Source organism: Sparassis crispa (assembly GCF_003851025.1).
Source record: "Sparassis crispa DNA, contig_000005F, whole genome shotgun sequence".
NCBI classification, from domain to species: domain Eukaryota; kingdom Fungi; phylum Basidiomycota; class Agaricomycetes; order Polyporales; family Sparassidaceae; genus Sparassis; species Sparassis crispa.
Window position 1 is genome coordinate 1339909 of NW_020939752.1, and position 17623 is coordinate 1357531.

Here is a 17623-nt window from a genome sequence, read left to right on the forward strand (position 1 = left end):
AGTCATCACTTGCTCGTCTTATTCAGGTTCCCACAGATTCCACTCCAGACCCACATAACACTCGGCAAATGATCCCTCCTACCGCTCTTAATCTCTATATCACTCCCAAAACAAAGAACGAGATCACACTGTTGGCAGCACTGCGAGAGGCAGAAGCACAAGTGGCATATTTCCGCCAACGTACACTGGAGCTGCAGGCAACAAATGTGTTGAATGAAGTGTATTGCAAGACTCTACGGGAGCAACTAGCATTTGCAGAGGAGAAGAAGAAACAGCTGAAAGGGAAGGGGAAACTTGTGGGTGACGGGCTACCAGTCCTCTTGTCAGGAGACTGGTTCTACGAGCACATCGTGGAGTTTGAAGCTTGGCAGAAGTGTGAGCAGAGAGAGAAAGAACAGAGGAAGGCGGACAATTACGATTCCTGAGGTACGAAGGAATCGTTCTTATGCAGGATGAGCTTTAAATGGGCGCTTGTCCTGTCACGATGTTTTCCCCAAACTGTGGGAACGAATTTTGGCTACAAATTTGTATGGGTGACTTAAGGTTAGGGTTCAGCTCCATCTACAAACGTTGTAGTAGCTCTACTTACTTCACTACACTGTAACTACAGGTGGACATTCAAAAAAAGTTGTATTGAAAACTGACACGACTTGTACAAAGCACCATCAACAGATAGGTGGCTAGGGCACTCAGATTAGATAACAGATAGCACTCATGTTTTTATTTAATCGCTGGCATTGTAAGATTCCATATTATGGTTAACCTTGGACCTCTGTTTCTCTGTGATTTTAATTCTATGTTTCACAATCCTTATTCTAAATAACTCAAAGTCATAGTAGATAGTACTCATTAAGATGCGTTTAGGTTGGCTTATTGATTTCATACTTGAAGATAGAGTATCACAGTTGACCTCAGACCTACATCTTTTAAACTTTTGATCGACATTCCTATGTATTATTATACTTAATCCTTATACTAAAAACTCAATGTTGTAGTACGGGAGCTTTTCCAAATATATTATAGAATATCTGACCACAAAACAGACTCATTACTTGGTCTAATGTTCTTTTCTTCACCTTAGCATGCTTTGCTTCTACTGGCATATATAGAATGTTATGGACATACTGCAATATTGGATCATGTAAATCGGAATAATGCTATATTGTGGTCACATCTACCATTCATCCAGAGATCCTTGTAGTAACAGGAATTTATAGTGAGGAAGAGAAGCAAAGTTCAAAGAATGAAGAACTCACCTAAATGGACAAATGAGGGCTTGATCTGCTGCTGTTCCAATGTATAATGATGGGCAAGGCAGCCATTCCTAAGTACAGCCCTTGGATGGAAGCCTGGAATATAATTTCGATTTAATTGTCTGGCTCAGAGGAAATTACGATTCCTGAGGTACGAAGGAATCGTTCTTTATGGGATAGGGCTTCCGCCAAATTCTGAGGGACAGATGAAACGGCCTGTTACGCGGCAGCGAAACACGAGCGTCTAGTCGAGTCGTCACGAGACAAGGTCTTAGTCTAAGACACAAGTCCGTTCAAGTGACACTTCTGGCGATGTCCTCGCACTGAAGGTCGATCAGAGTTCGTTCTTATGACTCGTAGTAGCTGTCTGCTACTGACGGTCGATCTCAGTCAAAGGCAAGTGAAAAGCTGGTTTAATGGTAACCAGGTCGAGATGGGGATCCAGCTCGACAAGGTCGTCTACTTATACAAAAGGTATCCGCAGTACTACGCAGTAATGCAGGATCGTTCATTGGCTAAATAAGGTGAAACGATGTCTAAGCAGGGTAACAGCGAGGAAGTAATATGTATGGGAAAGCTGAGTAAGGTCGTGAGAGATAATCAGTACTAATGGGGATAACGAGTCGTGTATCAGAACGAGGTAAAGATGAGGCATACATGCACGTCTTGCATGTGCGATAAGAAGAAGGTTCGGAGTTGGATCCGGTGTAACCCTAGACTAGGGGTTCTGGACATCTGAATAAAGAATCGGAGGTTGCGCTCCGATGAGTCACGTGTTGGATCACGTGGTCTGGTAACGTAAAGGGAACAAAAGAAAAGAAAAAGAAAAGACGCGCCACAAGTGAGGAGCGTTGTAACATCAGCTCCCGTCTAACGTTTCTTGTCCCACAAGAAATATTGCGATCTTCATCGTCGTCGGGGGCAGTCGCGGACATAATGATCTCCTCCACATCTGTAGCATGTCCGCCGGCTGGTTCGTGATCCTCATTCAGGGATACGTCCATCCCTGTAGGGGTGACTGCGATGCGAAGAAGTGGATGCGGTCGAGAAAGATGGTTGGGATAACGGAGATTGTCCACTGGGTATGTGCGAACGAGGAGGGCGAGGTCGAACGGGAATTGGTTCTGGCGACGAGCGAGGAGTGGATGCGGGTATTCCATTAGTGGTGTATCCGAGGATGTGTCCAATGTCTTCGTCCCCATGCTCCCTCCAAATCTCCTGTGCTGTACGAGTGACCGTACTGCGCATTAATGACCAGACTTGGTCGACTCTGGTTCGGGCTCTACTCGTCCTTTCCTCTGCTGCGATGAGCTCTTGTCTGGCCGTCTGCATCCACTCGACCATTTCTAATGCTCGTTGCATGGAAACCACCGCTTGTCGATCTTGCGGGCGATTTCGTAAGGCGACGAGGATATCTGTGAAGTCGACAGGAACACGGATAGCCGAGACCAGACGTGTGGCAAATTCTTGTTCGTCCGATGCGTGACTGAGTTCGATAGAAGGTGAGGGCGATGAGGCGCGGATAAAGGGTGTCTGTGCTCGAGAGGGTACTCCATTGACAAGTGTAGGCGATGCGGGTATGCTCATAATTGTGGAGGCGACTTCAGCGAGTATATTGTGAACAAGGTCGTCTATAGCGGAAGTGGGCATTGATGATATATCGTCTTCTCCTCCTTTTATACCTTTCGGTCGTTAAGGGGATCGCGGTTATCTGTGATGTGAAATAGAATGTCGTGGATCTGGGTAATAATCAAATAGATGAAAATCCATTGGACGATAAAGAGTATTCCCACAGAGATAAGAGCTGCCTGATCAGTTCCAGGCATCGTTCTGATCACCCCAGCCGTTAGCGTGCGGGCTGTCTCGCGTGAAGAGTGTGTGTTCGATGAGTCGTCTGATAAGGATTCGGTGGATGATCCAAAGAAAAGCGAGGGTTGTGCAGTGGAGGACGATTAGGAAGATGATGAGGAAAACCGTCGTGGTAGTCATTCCGGGTTTCTTCTCCTCTACTGGATTCTCCTGGTCTTTTTATATGCATCGAGGATTCGCTTGGCATTTTGTAAATTGTGGGCAGGTTCCCACGAGTTTTCTGCTGAAGAATATCCCTTCCACTTGACTAAGTACCTCAGATGACCTCGGTACATCTTGTGATTCAGGATGGCTTCGACTTCGTACTCTTCTTCGTTATCAACGACATCAGGTGGTGGGTTCACGTAATTCGGACCATGTATGTCGTTTTCGCGATAAGGAGATAGAAGGGCGGCGTGGAATACGGAATGAACTCGCCAGGTCTTCGGGAGTTTGAGACGATAGTTGGCTGGTCCGATGACTTCGACAATTTCGAATGGCCCCTCACGCTTTGGTGCTATCTTGCGTGAGGCGTAATTGACCTTCAGGTTCCTCGAGTCTAGCCAGACCTTCTGTCCTAGTGTAAACTTCGGCGATCCTTGTCTGACTCGGTCCGCCATCTGTTGTCGGGCTAACTCGTGCATGGCTAGTGCTTCTAGCCTTATCTTCTGCAACATGTCAAGCCTGGATTCAACCGATGGAATGTTCGTGGTCGGAAATACGGAAGGGAGTCCACGTGATTCGTATCCCATCATGATGCGGAATGGGCTCATCTTCCATGCCGAGTGTTCCCTTGTGTTATGACAAAACTCGAGGTCTGGCAGGCGGTCGGCCCATGTTCCAGGGTTGTTTCCGCAATAGAGTCGAAGATAGATTTCCAGCTCCTGGTTGACTCGCTCTGTTTCTCCATCCGTCTGAGGGTGATAAGCTGTGCTCATTGATGATCTGATCTGGAGTAGTCGATTTAACTCTTGGAAGACCTTGGATGCATATTGAGGTCCTCTATCCGAGATGATTCGGTTGGGTAATCCAAATCGCGAGTATACTTTGTCATGAAAAATCTTGGCCGTTCCTTCGGCTGTGATCGTTTTGAGGCAGGGCGTAAGAATCACCCCCTTCGTAAGGTCATGGTCTACTACGACCATAATTGAATCAAAACCGTTGGAAACGGGGAGGTCGGTAATAAAATCGGTGGTGCAACAGGAAAATGGTAATGCGTGTGGGTCGGCGGGAATTGGTTCCAAAGGAATACGAGTTGGATGAGTATTCGGTTTCATTTGTTGACAGGCGGCACAGCCTTCAACATAATTGTAGACAAATGTATACATGCCGTGCCACCAGAATTCACGACGTAACAGTTCAAGAGTATTGAACTTTCCAGGGTGACCCATGGCAGGGGAGTCGTGATGTAGTCGAACGAGGTCATGACGAAGAGTTTCGGATGGTGGAACGTAAATCTTTCCCTTGTAGAGGATGACACCATCGCGAACTTCCCAGTCGGAAAGCGATGATTTCATGGGGAATGGCCCTTTGTGCGCAATCACTTCGAGAGCTTCGTGAACAATGAGGTCTTTTGCTGCGTGATTCCTGATTTCGTCGAATAGTGTCGGGGAAATGGATCGCACGAATAGTGCGTTGGGTAAAAGAATGCGATCTTCATTGTCACTTTCACTGTCATCGAGTCCATTACGATGAGAGAGCGCATCAGATTGGATCATCTGAGTGCCAGGGACATGGATGAGGTGAAGATCAAATTGTGATAATTTGAGACTCCATCGTGCTTGTCGGCGGTTTAACTTCTGAGCTGTACGGAAGTACGTGAGGTTCTTGTGATCACTGCGAACTTCGACGGGATGGGGAGAGCCTTCAAGATAATGGCGCCATTCAGTGAGGGCTCGAATGATTCCGAGGAGTTCACGGTCATAGATTTCGTAATTCCATTCAGCTGGATTGAGCATCTGTGAAATGTAGGCACAAGGATGGAGGTCTCCATTGATATCGGCTTGGCGTAAAACTGCACCCGTAGCAAACTTGGAAGCGTCGGATTCAACAATAAAGGGTTTTGCCTTGTCAGGCAGTAACAGTACCGGGGCGGTACTGAATCGTTGCTTCAATGTGTCGAAAGCTGTCTGACATTCTGTTGTCCATTCAAAAGGTGGAGATCCAGCGGCAGTGCACGTAAGATTCATCAATGGTTTGGCAATATCTGAGAAGTTGGCAATAAACTTCCGATAGAAGTTTCCAAACCCTAGGAAAGAGCGAACACCTTTTACCGTGCTTGGTTCAGGCCATTCTGCAATTCCTTTAAGTTTGATAGGATCCATGCCAATGTAGTTTTCTCGAACGATCATGCCTAGGAATTCGACTTCTTTAACGTCAAAGAAACACTTTTCCGGTTTAAGGAATAAGTCGTTGTCTTTAAGTCGTTGGAGTACGCATTGGGTTCGAACGTGATGTTCTTCCAAATCGTTTGAGAAGATGAGGATATCATCCATGTAAATGACTATTCATCCCTCATCGATCATGTCCTTGAAGAGTGCGTTCATCATCATTTGGAAAGTCGCCGGGGAGTTGCAGAGTCCAAAGAACATGACCATAGGTTCGAAAAGTCCGCGATTTGTCTTAAATGCACCCTTCCATTGGTCACCATCTTTGATTCTGACATTGTTATATCCGGAGCGTAAATCCATTTTTGTAAAGATCGATGCGTCTTTGAATTGATCCATAAGGTCAGAAATGAGCGGAAGAGGATAGGCGTTCTTCACCGTCCCTTCATTCAGGTATCGGTAATCCTGACAGGGACGTAGTGCTCCATCTTTCTTTCCTACGAAGAAAAATGGTGAAGCCATGGGAGATTTCGACGGTCGGATGTATCCTTTTCGCAGATTTTCTTCCAGGAAGTCATCCATCGCTCCTTGTTCTTTGAGCGATAACGGATAGACTTTACAGTCACGTGGAATGAAATCAGGTTTCAAGTCAATGGCGTGGTCCCAAGGCCAGGTTTCTGGAAAGCGTTCAGCTGCTTTCTTTTCAAAAACGGATTTCAAATCGTGGAGGTAGTTGGGGACCAACTCCTCGACAGTTTTGGGTTTGTCTACAGCTGATGCTTCCTTATGTGCCTGTTGTGCCAATTCTTGTGATTTACCAGATGGTTTGTAAAAGACTGTATTCTGTGCATTATAGAATAATGGGGATCGGGTACTGTGCGTCATTCTTCCAATGGCGGGGCCTCTTCGTATGGTGAAGACTGCAGTTTCAGTCTCTTCATTCGTCAAAGGTGACTCCTTCCTGATGGGTTCAAATATCCCAATAACTGGCTCTCCTGCGATATAGGATATAACTAGATCGTCGTCATCGAGCTGATCCATAGGGGGTTCTGATAGTGGGTCATCTGGTTCGGTATCATTCCGCACTGTGGGTAACTCGCCACGCTCAGTGTTATCGGCCATGATTTCTCTGATAGATTCCGAATGCCCAAACGAGGTAGGGGAAGTTTCGGTGGTGATTAACTCTGGGAGTCCATCTTTCTTGAAAATCGAAACTTCTTCATCTGGTGCATCTTCGACGGTGGGTTTCGGTGGCCATTTGGCGTCTTTACCAAACCAAAAGTCACTGGTTTCCCAGTTGATCATTGGATTGAGACGTTTAAGCCACGGCATGCCGAGAAGTATGTTTTCTTTGCCAATGCCGGTCAAGAGGAAGCAAGTAAGCGTCTTCCTTCCTCCGATTTTCATCATCTTCCAGGTACAATGAGTAATGGTACCCATTTGATTTGGTGTGCCATCTGCATTTATGACTGTAATCGGTTTCGGTAATTCTCATCTGATGAAATCGTTTTCTTCCGCAAAACGAATGTTCATAAACGTTTCGGCTGCACCGGAATCGATCAAGGCTTCTGTTGTAACGTCTTCCTTCTCTCCCAACGAAATATTCACAGTGATTGAATTTCCGCTAGTGTTACAAATAACGAGGGGAGATACGGTAAGATGCGACGGTCCATGCATTACTAGTGGCCGTCGTCTCAAAAACCCAATTGGGTTCGTTCTTCATCAGTCATGTCGTTGAAGACGTTTCGCACATAGGCGATCTGTTCCTCTCTGGTTTCTTCCTTCGACGTCTCCTTCTTCTGTGCGAGGTCTTCTCGCATCTTCTTGATCCATGTGATCGTGTCTGTGTCTAATCCGGGCTGTATCGTTCTAGCACGGGTGAAACTTCCAGACTGGGGGTGGAATTGTCTGTCGTTGGCTATATGGCCCTTCTTTCCGCATAGGAAACATAATCCTTCTTTCATTCTCTTTTGTCGCTCGTCCGGGGATAAGCGCGAGATATTGACACGATCAACATCCATCGCGTTTGGATCCTTTGCAGAAGCCGAGTAGTAGGGACGATGGACAGATCGGCCCTTTCCTCGCGTCGTCGTAGTGGCTCCTCGCTTGAAGATCTGAGCAGATCTCCATTGGTTATCAAACCGCGAGGCGTATTCGTACCACTTGTCAAGTGTCTTGGGCATGCTTTCCATCCCATATATCCTTTGTCGGAGTGGGTCGTTAAGCCCCCACTTGAAATACTCGATATTTCCGGCATCTTCTAGTTTCGCCTTGGATTCAAGCGATCAGAATTCGGCAATGTAGTCGTCCGCAGTACGAGTTCCTTGCTTGATGTTACGCAGCAAGGTACGAGCGGTTTCTTCAATATTTTCATCGCCAAATGCTTTGTTCACACTTGCAATGAAGTCTCTCCAACTCCCATAAGAAAGGAAGTCGTCATTGGTGAGTTCCGTTTCTATGAAGCTCTGTGCCCATGATCCTGCTGTTCCTCCTTGCATGTGCGATAGCACGAATGCGATCTTCTGATTGTCCTCCTGGTAGACATGGCTATTTCCGGCCATGTAGTTCTTGCATTGGTTTATAAATTCCCTAAGCTTCGAACGGTCTGAACCGTTGAAGATCTCGGGTTTTCTAAAACCAAGTTCCTTCTGGCTAACATGGTGACGTCCTTCATCCATGGTAACTGTAGCCATCGGTGGTATGTAATCAGGTACGATTGGTGCAAGAGTCGGTTGGGGTACAGGATTCTGGGCAGGGGGGTTCCAAGGGGCGTCTGGTCTTTCTCCTGGATAGGAGGTCGTTATACCGCTGTCTGCGATGTGCTGGAGCACTATTCCACCAAGATTATGGGGAAGTGTCCTTTCAAATTCCTCTGGGGAGTAGTCGAAGTTGTGATTGTCTGGCCTGATGAATACAGGCCTTCCTCCTATGAAATGTGCGTTTCGTTCTGTGCTCCACTCCGCTTGAGATGGGAGGTGCTCGCGGTACTGCTCTGGAAGAGCGGTCGGGTTGATGTAGTTAAAATCCAGCGTGGATAAATTCTTCTGTGTGGCCTATGTCTACACGTAGACTGCACACCGTCCTTAACTAAGTGGGTTCGTTCGTCGTCGGCTAACAAGCCCGTAGAGTGTCTTCTGTCTTCAAACTGATACACCTATTTGCTGATTGCTCGAGTGATTACCTCAGCCTCCTCGGCCTATTGGTCTCTCGGACAGACCCCTCTCCGAAGATGAGTGATCAGTCTATCCCTTCAGCTACCTCGATTACAGAGTAATCTCAAACGGTGCTTTAGCAATCGAATCGGGTGTATCGTTCAGTCTTCAAGGTTCGGTCCGGTCGGTAGTTCGTTGTTAGACTCTAGGAAGTCACAGAGAGTAATAAGATCTCGACCTAATGTTACGCGGCAGCGAAACACGAGCGTCTAGTCGAGTCGTCACGAGACAAGGTCTTAGTCTAAGACACAAGTCCGTTCAAGTGACACTTCTGGCGATGTCCTCGCACTGAAGGTCGATCAGAGTTCGTTCTTATGACTCGTAGTAGCTGTCTGCTACTGACGGTCGATCTCAGTCAAAGGCAAGTGAAAAGCTGGTTTAATGGTAACCAGGTCGAGATGGGGATCCAGCTCGACAAGGTCGTCTACTTATACAAAAGGTATCCGCAGTACTACGCAGTAATGCAGGATCGTTCATTGGCTAGATAAGGTGAAACGATGTCTAAGCAGGGTAACAGCGAGGAAGTAATATGTATGGGAAAGCTGAGTAAGGTCGTGAGAGATAATCAGTACTAATGGGGATAACGAGTCGTGTATCAGAACGAGGTAAAGATGAGGCATACATGCACGTCTTGCATGTGCGATAAGAAGAAGGTTCGGAGTTGGATCCGGTGTAACCCTAGACTAGGGGTTCTGGACATCTGAATAAAGAATCGGAGGTTGCGCTCCGATGAGTCACGTGTTGGATCACGTGGTCTGGTAACGTAAAGGGAACAAAAGAAAAGAAAAAGAAAAGACGCGCCACAAGTGAGGAGCGTTGTAACACGGCCCCTATGCGTGAGAACAACTTTTCAATACAAATTTGTATGCATGGGCTGCACCTAGTCCTGGGTTAGGTCTAGGGTTTAACTACAAACTTTGTAGTGCCTGTTGTTACTGTACTACAGCTTGCATACAGTCAGTCTCTCAAAGTGATTGTAGTGAAAACCAGCGTGACTTGCACAAATAGTGATCAACAGAAGTGCCACAGCAGCCATAGAGAACTAATGCATCATAGTCAGTGAAATTATAGAAGCACATACTAATTCCAACACATGAAAAGCAGTATCATTGTAATCTGTGAAGGAAATGGAGTATAATGCTCTCTTAAACCAAGTAAATCTGAGTAAAACTGGTTGAAATATCTCAGTTTTAGATTAGAATGCTCAGCATGAAGTGCAGGAAAATTGGACAAATGCCAGAAAATTTTTCGAATGACTCTAAAATGCACATAAACATGTTATACAGGGCACCTTGTTTTTTACATGTAGTGCACATTTTGTTTTCCTTGAAGAAACAAGCAAAAGTGGGAGAGAATAGAGAAAATGGATTGTAGCACTGCAGAAAGTGATTCTGCTGTTCTAAAAGTGACACTGTCAGATTTAGCTTTAAAATCCTGTCAGAATGACTACAGGGTTCATCCAAATTCCAGCAGAATTGACTGAACTACAAGCCTGGCAAGTTTGGCTGGATGTGTAGAAACAAATGCTTCCAGTCAAAATGGATTGTAGCACCACAGAAAGTGATTCCTGTGTTCTGAAAGTGGTACCATCAGATTCAGCTCAAAGAACTGGTCGGAATGCCCACTTGGTTCATCAAAATCCGAGTAGAATTGAGTGAGCTACAGGCCTTGCAAGTTTGGCTGAAAGTGTGGGAACCAGTTGCAAGAGACTTGCCTAAATTGGTTAAGGTTTGAGCGGACAACGAAAAAAGCGTCGATGTGATCCAAAAAATCGAGCGCATCGACACTTTTTTCGTTCTCAGCGCTCTGGTGGCTGAAGAATTACTAAATGCAGAAACATGTTCAAAGTCAGCTTCTGTTTCTGGACTAAAGAGCCGGTATACCCGGAACCACTATAGAGCTTGACTTCCAGGTTATTAGCTTCATTAGTAACTGTTGTAAGGCAGCTTTTAAACACTATAGGCTCGGAGTTTTGGTATAAGTACAGGTTATGACAACAATTGTAAGGTCTTTACAAACCCATACTAGGTAACATTTTAAACTATTATAAGGCCTTTACAACACAAACTAGATGATCAGAATATTATGAGGCCATTACAAACTGATTCTAGAGGGTGTACTAGAATTCAATAAACAGTATAATAAGGCATTGTAGGAGGCTTACGAAGTGTTACTATACAACATGCTAGAAGTCAATATATCCCTTTGTAGGCTACTGTAAGGCCCCTACCAATGGATACTAAGTGGTATACTAGACTATTGTAAGCATCTTATAAACTGATACTAGATGATATATCTAACTATTGTAAGGCCCTTATAAACTCACATACTAGGATATTTACTAGAGATTACTAGACACTATTGCAGGTTACTGGAGATTTTTACAAGTGACATCAGGTAACATATACAGACTATTGTAAGCTCAATACAAACTGACACTATAGAGTATACAGATACCTTGCTATAGGCACATTTGTAACAGTTTCTGGTGTCATTTTTTGTAGTGGTTCGTATAGGCACATTGGTAACAGTTTCTAGGGTCATTTTTTGTAGTGATTCTTATAGACATATTAGTAACATTTTTTGTAGTGATTCTTGTAGGCACATTTGCAACAGTTTCTAGTGTCATTTTTTGTAGTGGTTCATATAGGCACATATGTAACACTTTCTAGTGTCATTGTTTGTAGTGATTCTTATAAGCATGTTGGTAACCTTTTTTTGGAGTGGTTTTTATAGACCGTTGGTAACATTTTTTGTTGTGATTCTTGTAGAAACATTTGTAACAGTTTCTAGGGTCATTGTCTGTAGTGATCCTTGTAGACAAGCACATTTGTAACAGTTTCTTGCATCATTTTTTGTAGTGGTTCTAGGATGCTTACTAGACATTATTATATGGCATACTAGCAGTCAGTAGAGAATATATTAGACTATAAGGAGCTTATTAATGGTTTCTAGGTGGTATAAATTCAGTAGATAACATTGTAGATTGTTGTAAGACCCCTACAAACTGATACTAGGTGGCCTTTCAGACTATTATAAGGCCTTACAAATAAATACTAGGTGGCATACCAGGCTATTATGAGGTTATTACAATACTAAGCAACTTGCTAAAGGTTAGTAAAGTATATAGTAAGATATTGTAGGAGCTTACTAGACATTATGAAATCCCGAAAAATTATAAAAATATCACAAAAATTGTAGCATGACTATAGAATCTAAGATTCTAAAAAGCTTCTATCAGATAGTTACCTTGGAGTAGGTACATGACATAGTAGGCTATGAAGGTGATCCTTATAGAATGAATATTAACGACTTTTTAGTCAGGTTTTTATATAGATTTTATAAAATGACATAGTAATATCATTTTGAAGCCATTTTTCAGCCAATTCTTTTGGAATGCATAGTAATCACTTTTTAGTAACATTTTTATACACTTTTTGCAAAACAATATAGTAATATCATTTTGAAGCCATTTTTCAGTCAAGTCTTTTAGAATGCATACTAGTTACTTTTTAGTAAGGTTTTTATATCAATTTTATAAAATGACAAAGTAGCATCATTTTAAAGCCATTTTTTGGCTGAGTCTTTTAAAATGCATACTAGTCATTTTTAGTGATGCTTTCATATACTTTTTGCAAAACAACATAGTAATATCATTTTGAAGCCATTTTTTGCCTGAGTCTTTTATAATGCATATTAGTCATTTTTTAGTAACATTTTTATATACTTTTTGCAAAACAACATAGTGATCTCATTTTAAAGCCATTTTTCAGCTGAGTCTATTAAAATGCATACTAGGACCTTTTTAGTAATGTTTTTATATACATTTTACAGAACAACATGATATCATTTTAACGCAATTTTGAAGAGCATTTTCAGGAGAGGCGTACTAACAATTTTTAGTAACATTCTTATACAGTTTTGATAAAAGGACCGAGTAATATCATTTTAAAGTCATCTTTTAAATAATCTCACTCTGAGATACTTAGCAATATGTTAGACTATTATTAGGCAGCTATAAATAAATTATTATCTATATTATACTGCTTATTAACTGATATTAAATGGTATGGAAAAAGTTGGTAGATGATATAGTAGACATATAAGACTCATGTGATAACATAACATATTATAAGGCTCTTATAAACTATAATTAGGCGGCATGTTATAAGTCAGTCACGAGTATAATATTGTTACAAGCATACTATATATTACTAAGCAATCTACCAGTTATTGAATAAGATTGTACACTATTATAATGCTTTTATTTAGAAAGCACTAGCATTTTCTTGTAACTACTTTGTATAGACATATAAATGGCATGCTGGACTATTGCAGTACTGTTACCAAATATCTGTAAGTAAAATATTAGATAAATAGCATACTAAATATTGTAATGCAGTTGTTCATGATACCTGGAGTATCCAAATAATATTGTAAGTTATTCTAATACTTTATTTCTTTAGTATCTGTATAAAATGAATTGTCACATAAATTTAGTTGAAATAAAAACAGAGTATTAGAGCTTCAAAAAATAATATACTGACAAGAAAGACATAAGTTCTTTATACTTATTAGTATCACATGAAATTTTAGTAGATTTTCATCTAAGGTGACTGTTTTGAGTGAATACAACTGGTGAAACCTTTAAATAGGTGTCTAATAAAAATACAAGATGCTATGCAATGCAATACAATGGACCACTCTTCACAAGTAATCAACTACTAAGGAGTAATATAGAATAATTAAAGCATGTGAAAATAATTAGATAATAAGATAAAAGTAGAAACATTGAACCTTAGGAATCGTTCCTGCTATGCAAAGCAGTGGCCTACTCCCCACAAGTAAGTGAGAACAGTGAATACAGGGACACACCGGACAATCCAGAGGTCTATATTCACCTACATTATCCTCAAAACATGAGAAGAAGGTCAAATCTACAATCCATGCTCAGATAAATGCTGTAAAGAGAGTTTGGGGTCAGGAAGAGAAGGAAAGCTAGGAGGATGAAGAACTCACCTAAATGGACAAACGAGGGCTTGATCTGGTACTATTCCAATGTACAATAATGGGCAAGGCAGCCGTTCCAAAGTACAGCCCTTGGTTGGAAGCCTAGAATATAATTTTGATTTAATTGTCTGGCTCACAGAAAATAAGTGAGAACAGTGAATACAGGGACACACCGGACAATCCAGAGGGCTGTATTCACCTACATTATCCCCAAAACATGGGAAGAAGGTCAAATCTACAATTCATGCTCAGATAAATGCTGTAAAGAGAGTTTGGGGTCAGGAAGAGAAGGACAGCTAGGAGGATGAAGAACTCACCTAAATGGACAAACTCAGGCTTGATCTGCTGCTATTCCAATGTACAATGATGGGTAAAGAAGCTGTTCTCAAGTGCAGCTGCCAGTTGAGACCCCAGAATATTATCTGTGACTATTACATTCTGTATATATTGACTTGACCACTACAAAGTATCTACAACGGTCAAGATTTTCTACTTGCTACCCTATCTACTCACTGGAACTTACAGAGCAAATGTTCTGTCATAATTGGATCAAATCCAATAGGTCTCTTCTGTTCAACAGTGAGATGAGCGTCCAAAAATGAGTATGTCATCTTAAATGCCTCTTCAACTTCTTCCACACTAGATCCTGCAGATGTCAATGAACAAAGAGATAGACCAACAATAGCACCCTTCTCCACATGAGCAACCACCTTGGCCATCTCATCGACATCTGGCATTCTGACCTTGCCTGCATAGCAAAGATCAGCTGCCAAGAGCAGACAGATTAAACCGCCCATCTGGAGTAGAATCTTCTTGCGATCAGTTCACATAGACCTAGTCACCCAGGTGTAAAATTGTGTGAAGCCAATCTGGCCATCTTTACCCTCCGTCTCTAAAAAATCTGTGAAAGTATTCCTTTGTGATGAAGTAGTCGTGGGCGCGCTTTGGATCACGACCACTAATACAGGAACTGTATGCAGTCTTGTCGCAGAGATAGCCTTTGCGAATATTGCCAGATGAATCACGAGGACAAGAGAGAAGCATCTCCTCCCACGCTGCTTCTGTGGAAAAATAGGTTGGCTTCTCTTGAACAACGGGACAACCAAAGGTGATTCCATAGAATATACAAGCACTTACAAATGCACCAGGCTTGTCGATATTGTCTGGGTGAAGCGGTCCATCAAGTCCACTGACACGTGACTTGCTTGGTGCGCACTTGCAGAAGGGAAGACGCTTGTCAAGCTGTTGGAGTACAAGCGATTGGATTCTAGTGGAAGGAAATGCTGTTGTAGAATCCACCAGAGGAATCAGCTCCAACACAAAGTCAAGAAGGCTTTGGAGTCCCTGGTGGGTTGGAATCTGAGAGGTGGATGCAGTTCCAGAAGGAATGGAAGTCGCTACTGGTGTAGGGGCAGTGGGTTTACCACCAGGGTATGAAATGAGCTCCAGGGCCTTCTTCACCAAATCTCCTATGTCTTCCAACAAAGAATGTTCCTTGGACTCCAGGCTAGCAAGTGGCAGGCTGGAGAGCTTGTCAAAGATTGTATCCAGCATATTAGGGCATAGGGAGTGTGGACGCAATCCTTTGAAAGAAGGACCCAAGACCTTCGCCTTGATTTCAGAATATATGCACCATACGCCTTGAAGGAGTAAAACATTCTCAGAATGAAATGTCTGTATGATCTGAGTCACGAAGACACCTCGCATCATCGAGGTATCATTTGGATAACCAAGCCAACTGCATAGGACTGAGCGCAGTGTGCTGAGAACACGAGTCTCCAGCTCATCACCATTAAGAGCATTAACAGGCAACTTCCAAGGTTGAATTGACTTTGAAAGACCAGGAAGATAAGTCGAGGGATTTAGTGTGTCACTGGAGCGGCGAGAAATCTCGAAGTGCTGGTAGATCTTGATAGTAAGAGAGGTAAACCAATCGGATGAGGTTACAAGTTTCCTTGCATGAAGAGGTTCAAAGAGTTTCTGACAACGCCGGAGACAGATGATGTTCAGCCAATTCCAGGCAACACCATTAGACAGCATAATCTGCTTCTGCGCAAGAATGTTCTCCAATGAGATGGCTTTGCCTTTGATAGAGAGAACCTCCATTGACTCCCATATTTGAGAGATGGAAACTGCAAACTGAGCATTGGGACGCTGCTGACCATTGAACTTGTTAAGGAAACAAGTGAGCTTTTGCTGAGCAGTGACGTATTTTTGATGAGACTGCTGTTGAATGCCTTGGAGAATATTACTGAATTCTGAATGAGATGCCTTGATGTTCCACTTTTTGAAGAGTGAGAGCACCGCCGCATGAACTATAAACAAATAAGCAAAATAACATTATATTAATCCAGTCAAAAAACGCACCAGTGTCATCAGTGTCTGAATCATTTTCACTTTCTGTCACTTGGTCACTGTTTATTTGGTCTACTGCAGGCATAAGTTGAATGAAGAATAAACAAATACATTAAACATACCTTGCTCTCCCTCTTCTACAGATTCATCAGAAACATAGAAAGATGCCAAGACTTTGTGTGAAGGTTGTTTCTTCTTTCGAGTCTGAGGTGTCTGTTCAGTGTTCCTGGGCTCTTGATCATAGTTGTCTTCATCATCGTCATCCTCGTCAGGCTCATAGCCATCAGAAACATGCTGCTCGATGTCTGAGTGGAATATAAATTTAGTATTGTATACAAGGTGTTCAGATATATAAACACTAACGAGACGATACACCCGACTTTCCACCAAGGCGACTGCTACACCTTACGCCCTTCTGTGCACCAGACAAATCTACATCCATTCCATCATCACCATTATCATGGCCACCACCAACGAGGCCCAAGTATTCTTGCTCATTGTCTGTGTCCGAGGATTCATGTCTAGTGGCCAAACGCTTGCTGCGACGCTTAGTCTTGGTCGATAAATCGATTGTCTGAGTACGCCCGATAGTTTTCAGCATATCTTGTAACCCAACCTCTGAAAACCAGTATTAGATATAAGCAGAAACAATAAAAGTAAAGCATACCAGTTGCATAATCCTTGCACATCTTCTTTGGTTGAGAAGCATCCAAATTGGGCTGTAAGTTAGTTCGAGGACGCTTCTTGGAATTTTCTATAATCACAAACAAATTAGAACGTAATGCAGAAATGAGTGATATCAATACAGACTCTTAGGTACTACAGAACAGCAATCAGTCACTAATACTTGAGTTCAAACAAAAAAAACGTACAAGGTCGACCACTTGGCTTAGCAGGCACGATGACTGCTTCAATATCACCAGTTGCTGCGGGCTCCTCATCAGAGTCAGAGTCACTACCAGCCCCTCCCTTCTTCTTTCCAGCAAGATAAGGAATAAATGCAGCTCGAGTCTTTGCTAGATGGTCCCAAGACTTCACCGCATCAGCGCGAGTAGTTTCAAAAGTCTCCGAGTATGCAGTAGAACCAGGACCAAGCTCTCAAGGGCCAGGTGTAACATGTTCACCATCAACCTCCATTGAAAATGTGTCCAGGAACTTGTTAACGTCCATCTTCGCCTTAAGCGTGGAAGGCACCTGACGAAGAAGGAAATGCGCGTACTGGGTGATGCCTCTTGTATAAAAGCGAAAAAAGGCTTTGGGATCACTCAATGCCAAGCTGTCGGTCGCCCAGTTGGCCTCATTTATATAGACGATGTCCGTATTGTCATAACTATACGTCACTTAGCAAAACATAAAAAAAGCGGAAAATATATATATGTACTCACCGCGGGTCAATCATTTCGGGCCGTAAAGTCAGCAGCTTGTGATCAGGCATGGCTGCAAGTCCAAGAAGAGCATGACCCTCCATCTGACTCTTTGGAGGATAGTTGATAAATGCCACTCAGTAAGAATCACCGGAAGGGTCAGAAGAAGTAGGAGGAGTGCCACCATGATGGCGTACACCTCCAAAGCAAAGCAAAGGAATATTGCCCATTTCCACAAAAATTCCAATGTCAAA

At 43.0% G+C, this 17623-nt stretch overlaps 3 protein-coding genes across 3 annotated transcripts; 1 reads left to right on the plus strand and 2 right to left on the minus strand.

Moving 5' to 3' along the window:
- Nucleotides 1–68: 68 nt before the first annotated feature.
- On the plus strand, nucleotides 69–425 carry SCP_0604800 (hypothetical protein; the record flags this gene model as incomplete). Its single annotated transcript, XM_027759613.1, has 1 exon — nucleotides 69–425. One exon carries the CDS (start codon nucleotides 69–71, stop codon nucleotides 423–425), a length of 357 nt encoding a protein of 118 aa, XP_027615414.1.
- A 1812-nt stretch (nucleotides 426–2237) lies between these two features.
- Nucleotides 2238–2840, minus strand: SCP_0604810 (hypothetical protein; the record flags this gene model as incomplete). The annotated part of the gene is made up of 1 exon (XM_027759614.1): nucleotides 2238–2840. The coding sequence occupies one exon, from the start codon at nucleotides 2838–2840 to the stop codon at nucleotides 2238–2240; it is 603 nt and encodes a 200-aa protein (XP_027615415.1).
- A 419-nt stretch (nucleotides 2841–3259) lies between these two features.
- SCP_0604820 (hypothetical protein) lies at nucleotides 3260–17440 on the minus strand (the record flags this gene model as incomplete). Its single annotated transcript, XM_027759615.1, has 13 exons — nucleotides 3260–5454; nucleotides 5734–6885; nucleotides 7131–7698; nucleotides 7822–8481; nucleotides 14788–15965; nucleotides 16018–16077; nucleotides 16128–16310; nucleotides 16369–16623; nucleotides 16673–16759; nucleotides 16816–16824; nucleotides 16878–17021; nucleotides 17130–17335; nucleotides 17391–17440. 13 exons carry the CDS (start codon nucleotides 17438–17440, stop codon nucleotides 3260–3262), a joined length of 6747 nt encoding a protein of 2248 aa, XP_027615416.1.
- Nucleotides 17441–17623: the final 183 nt, after the last annotated feature.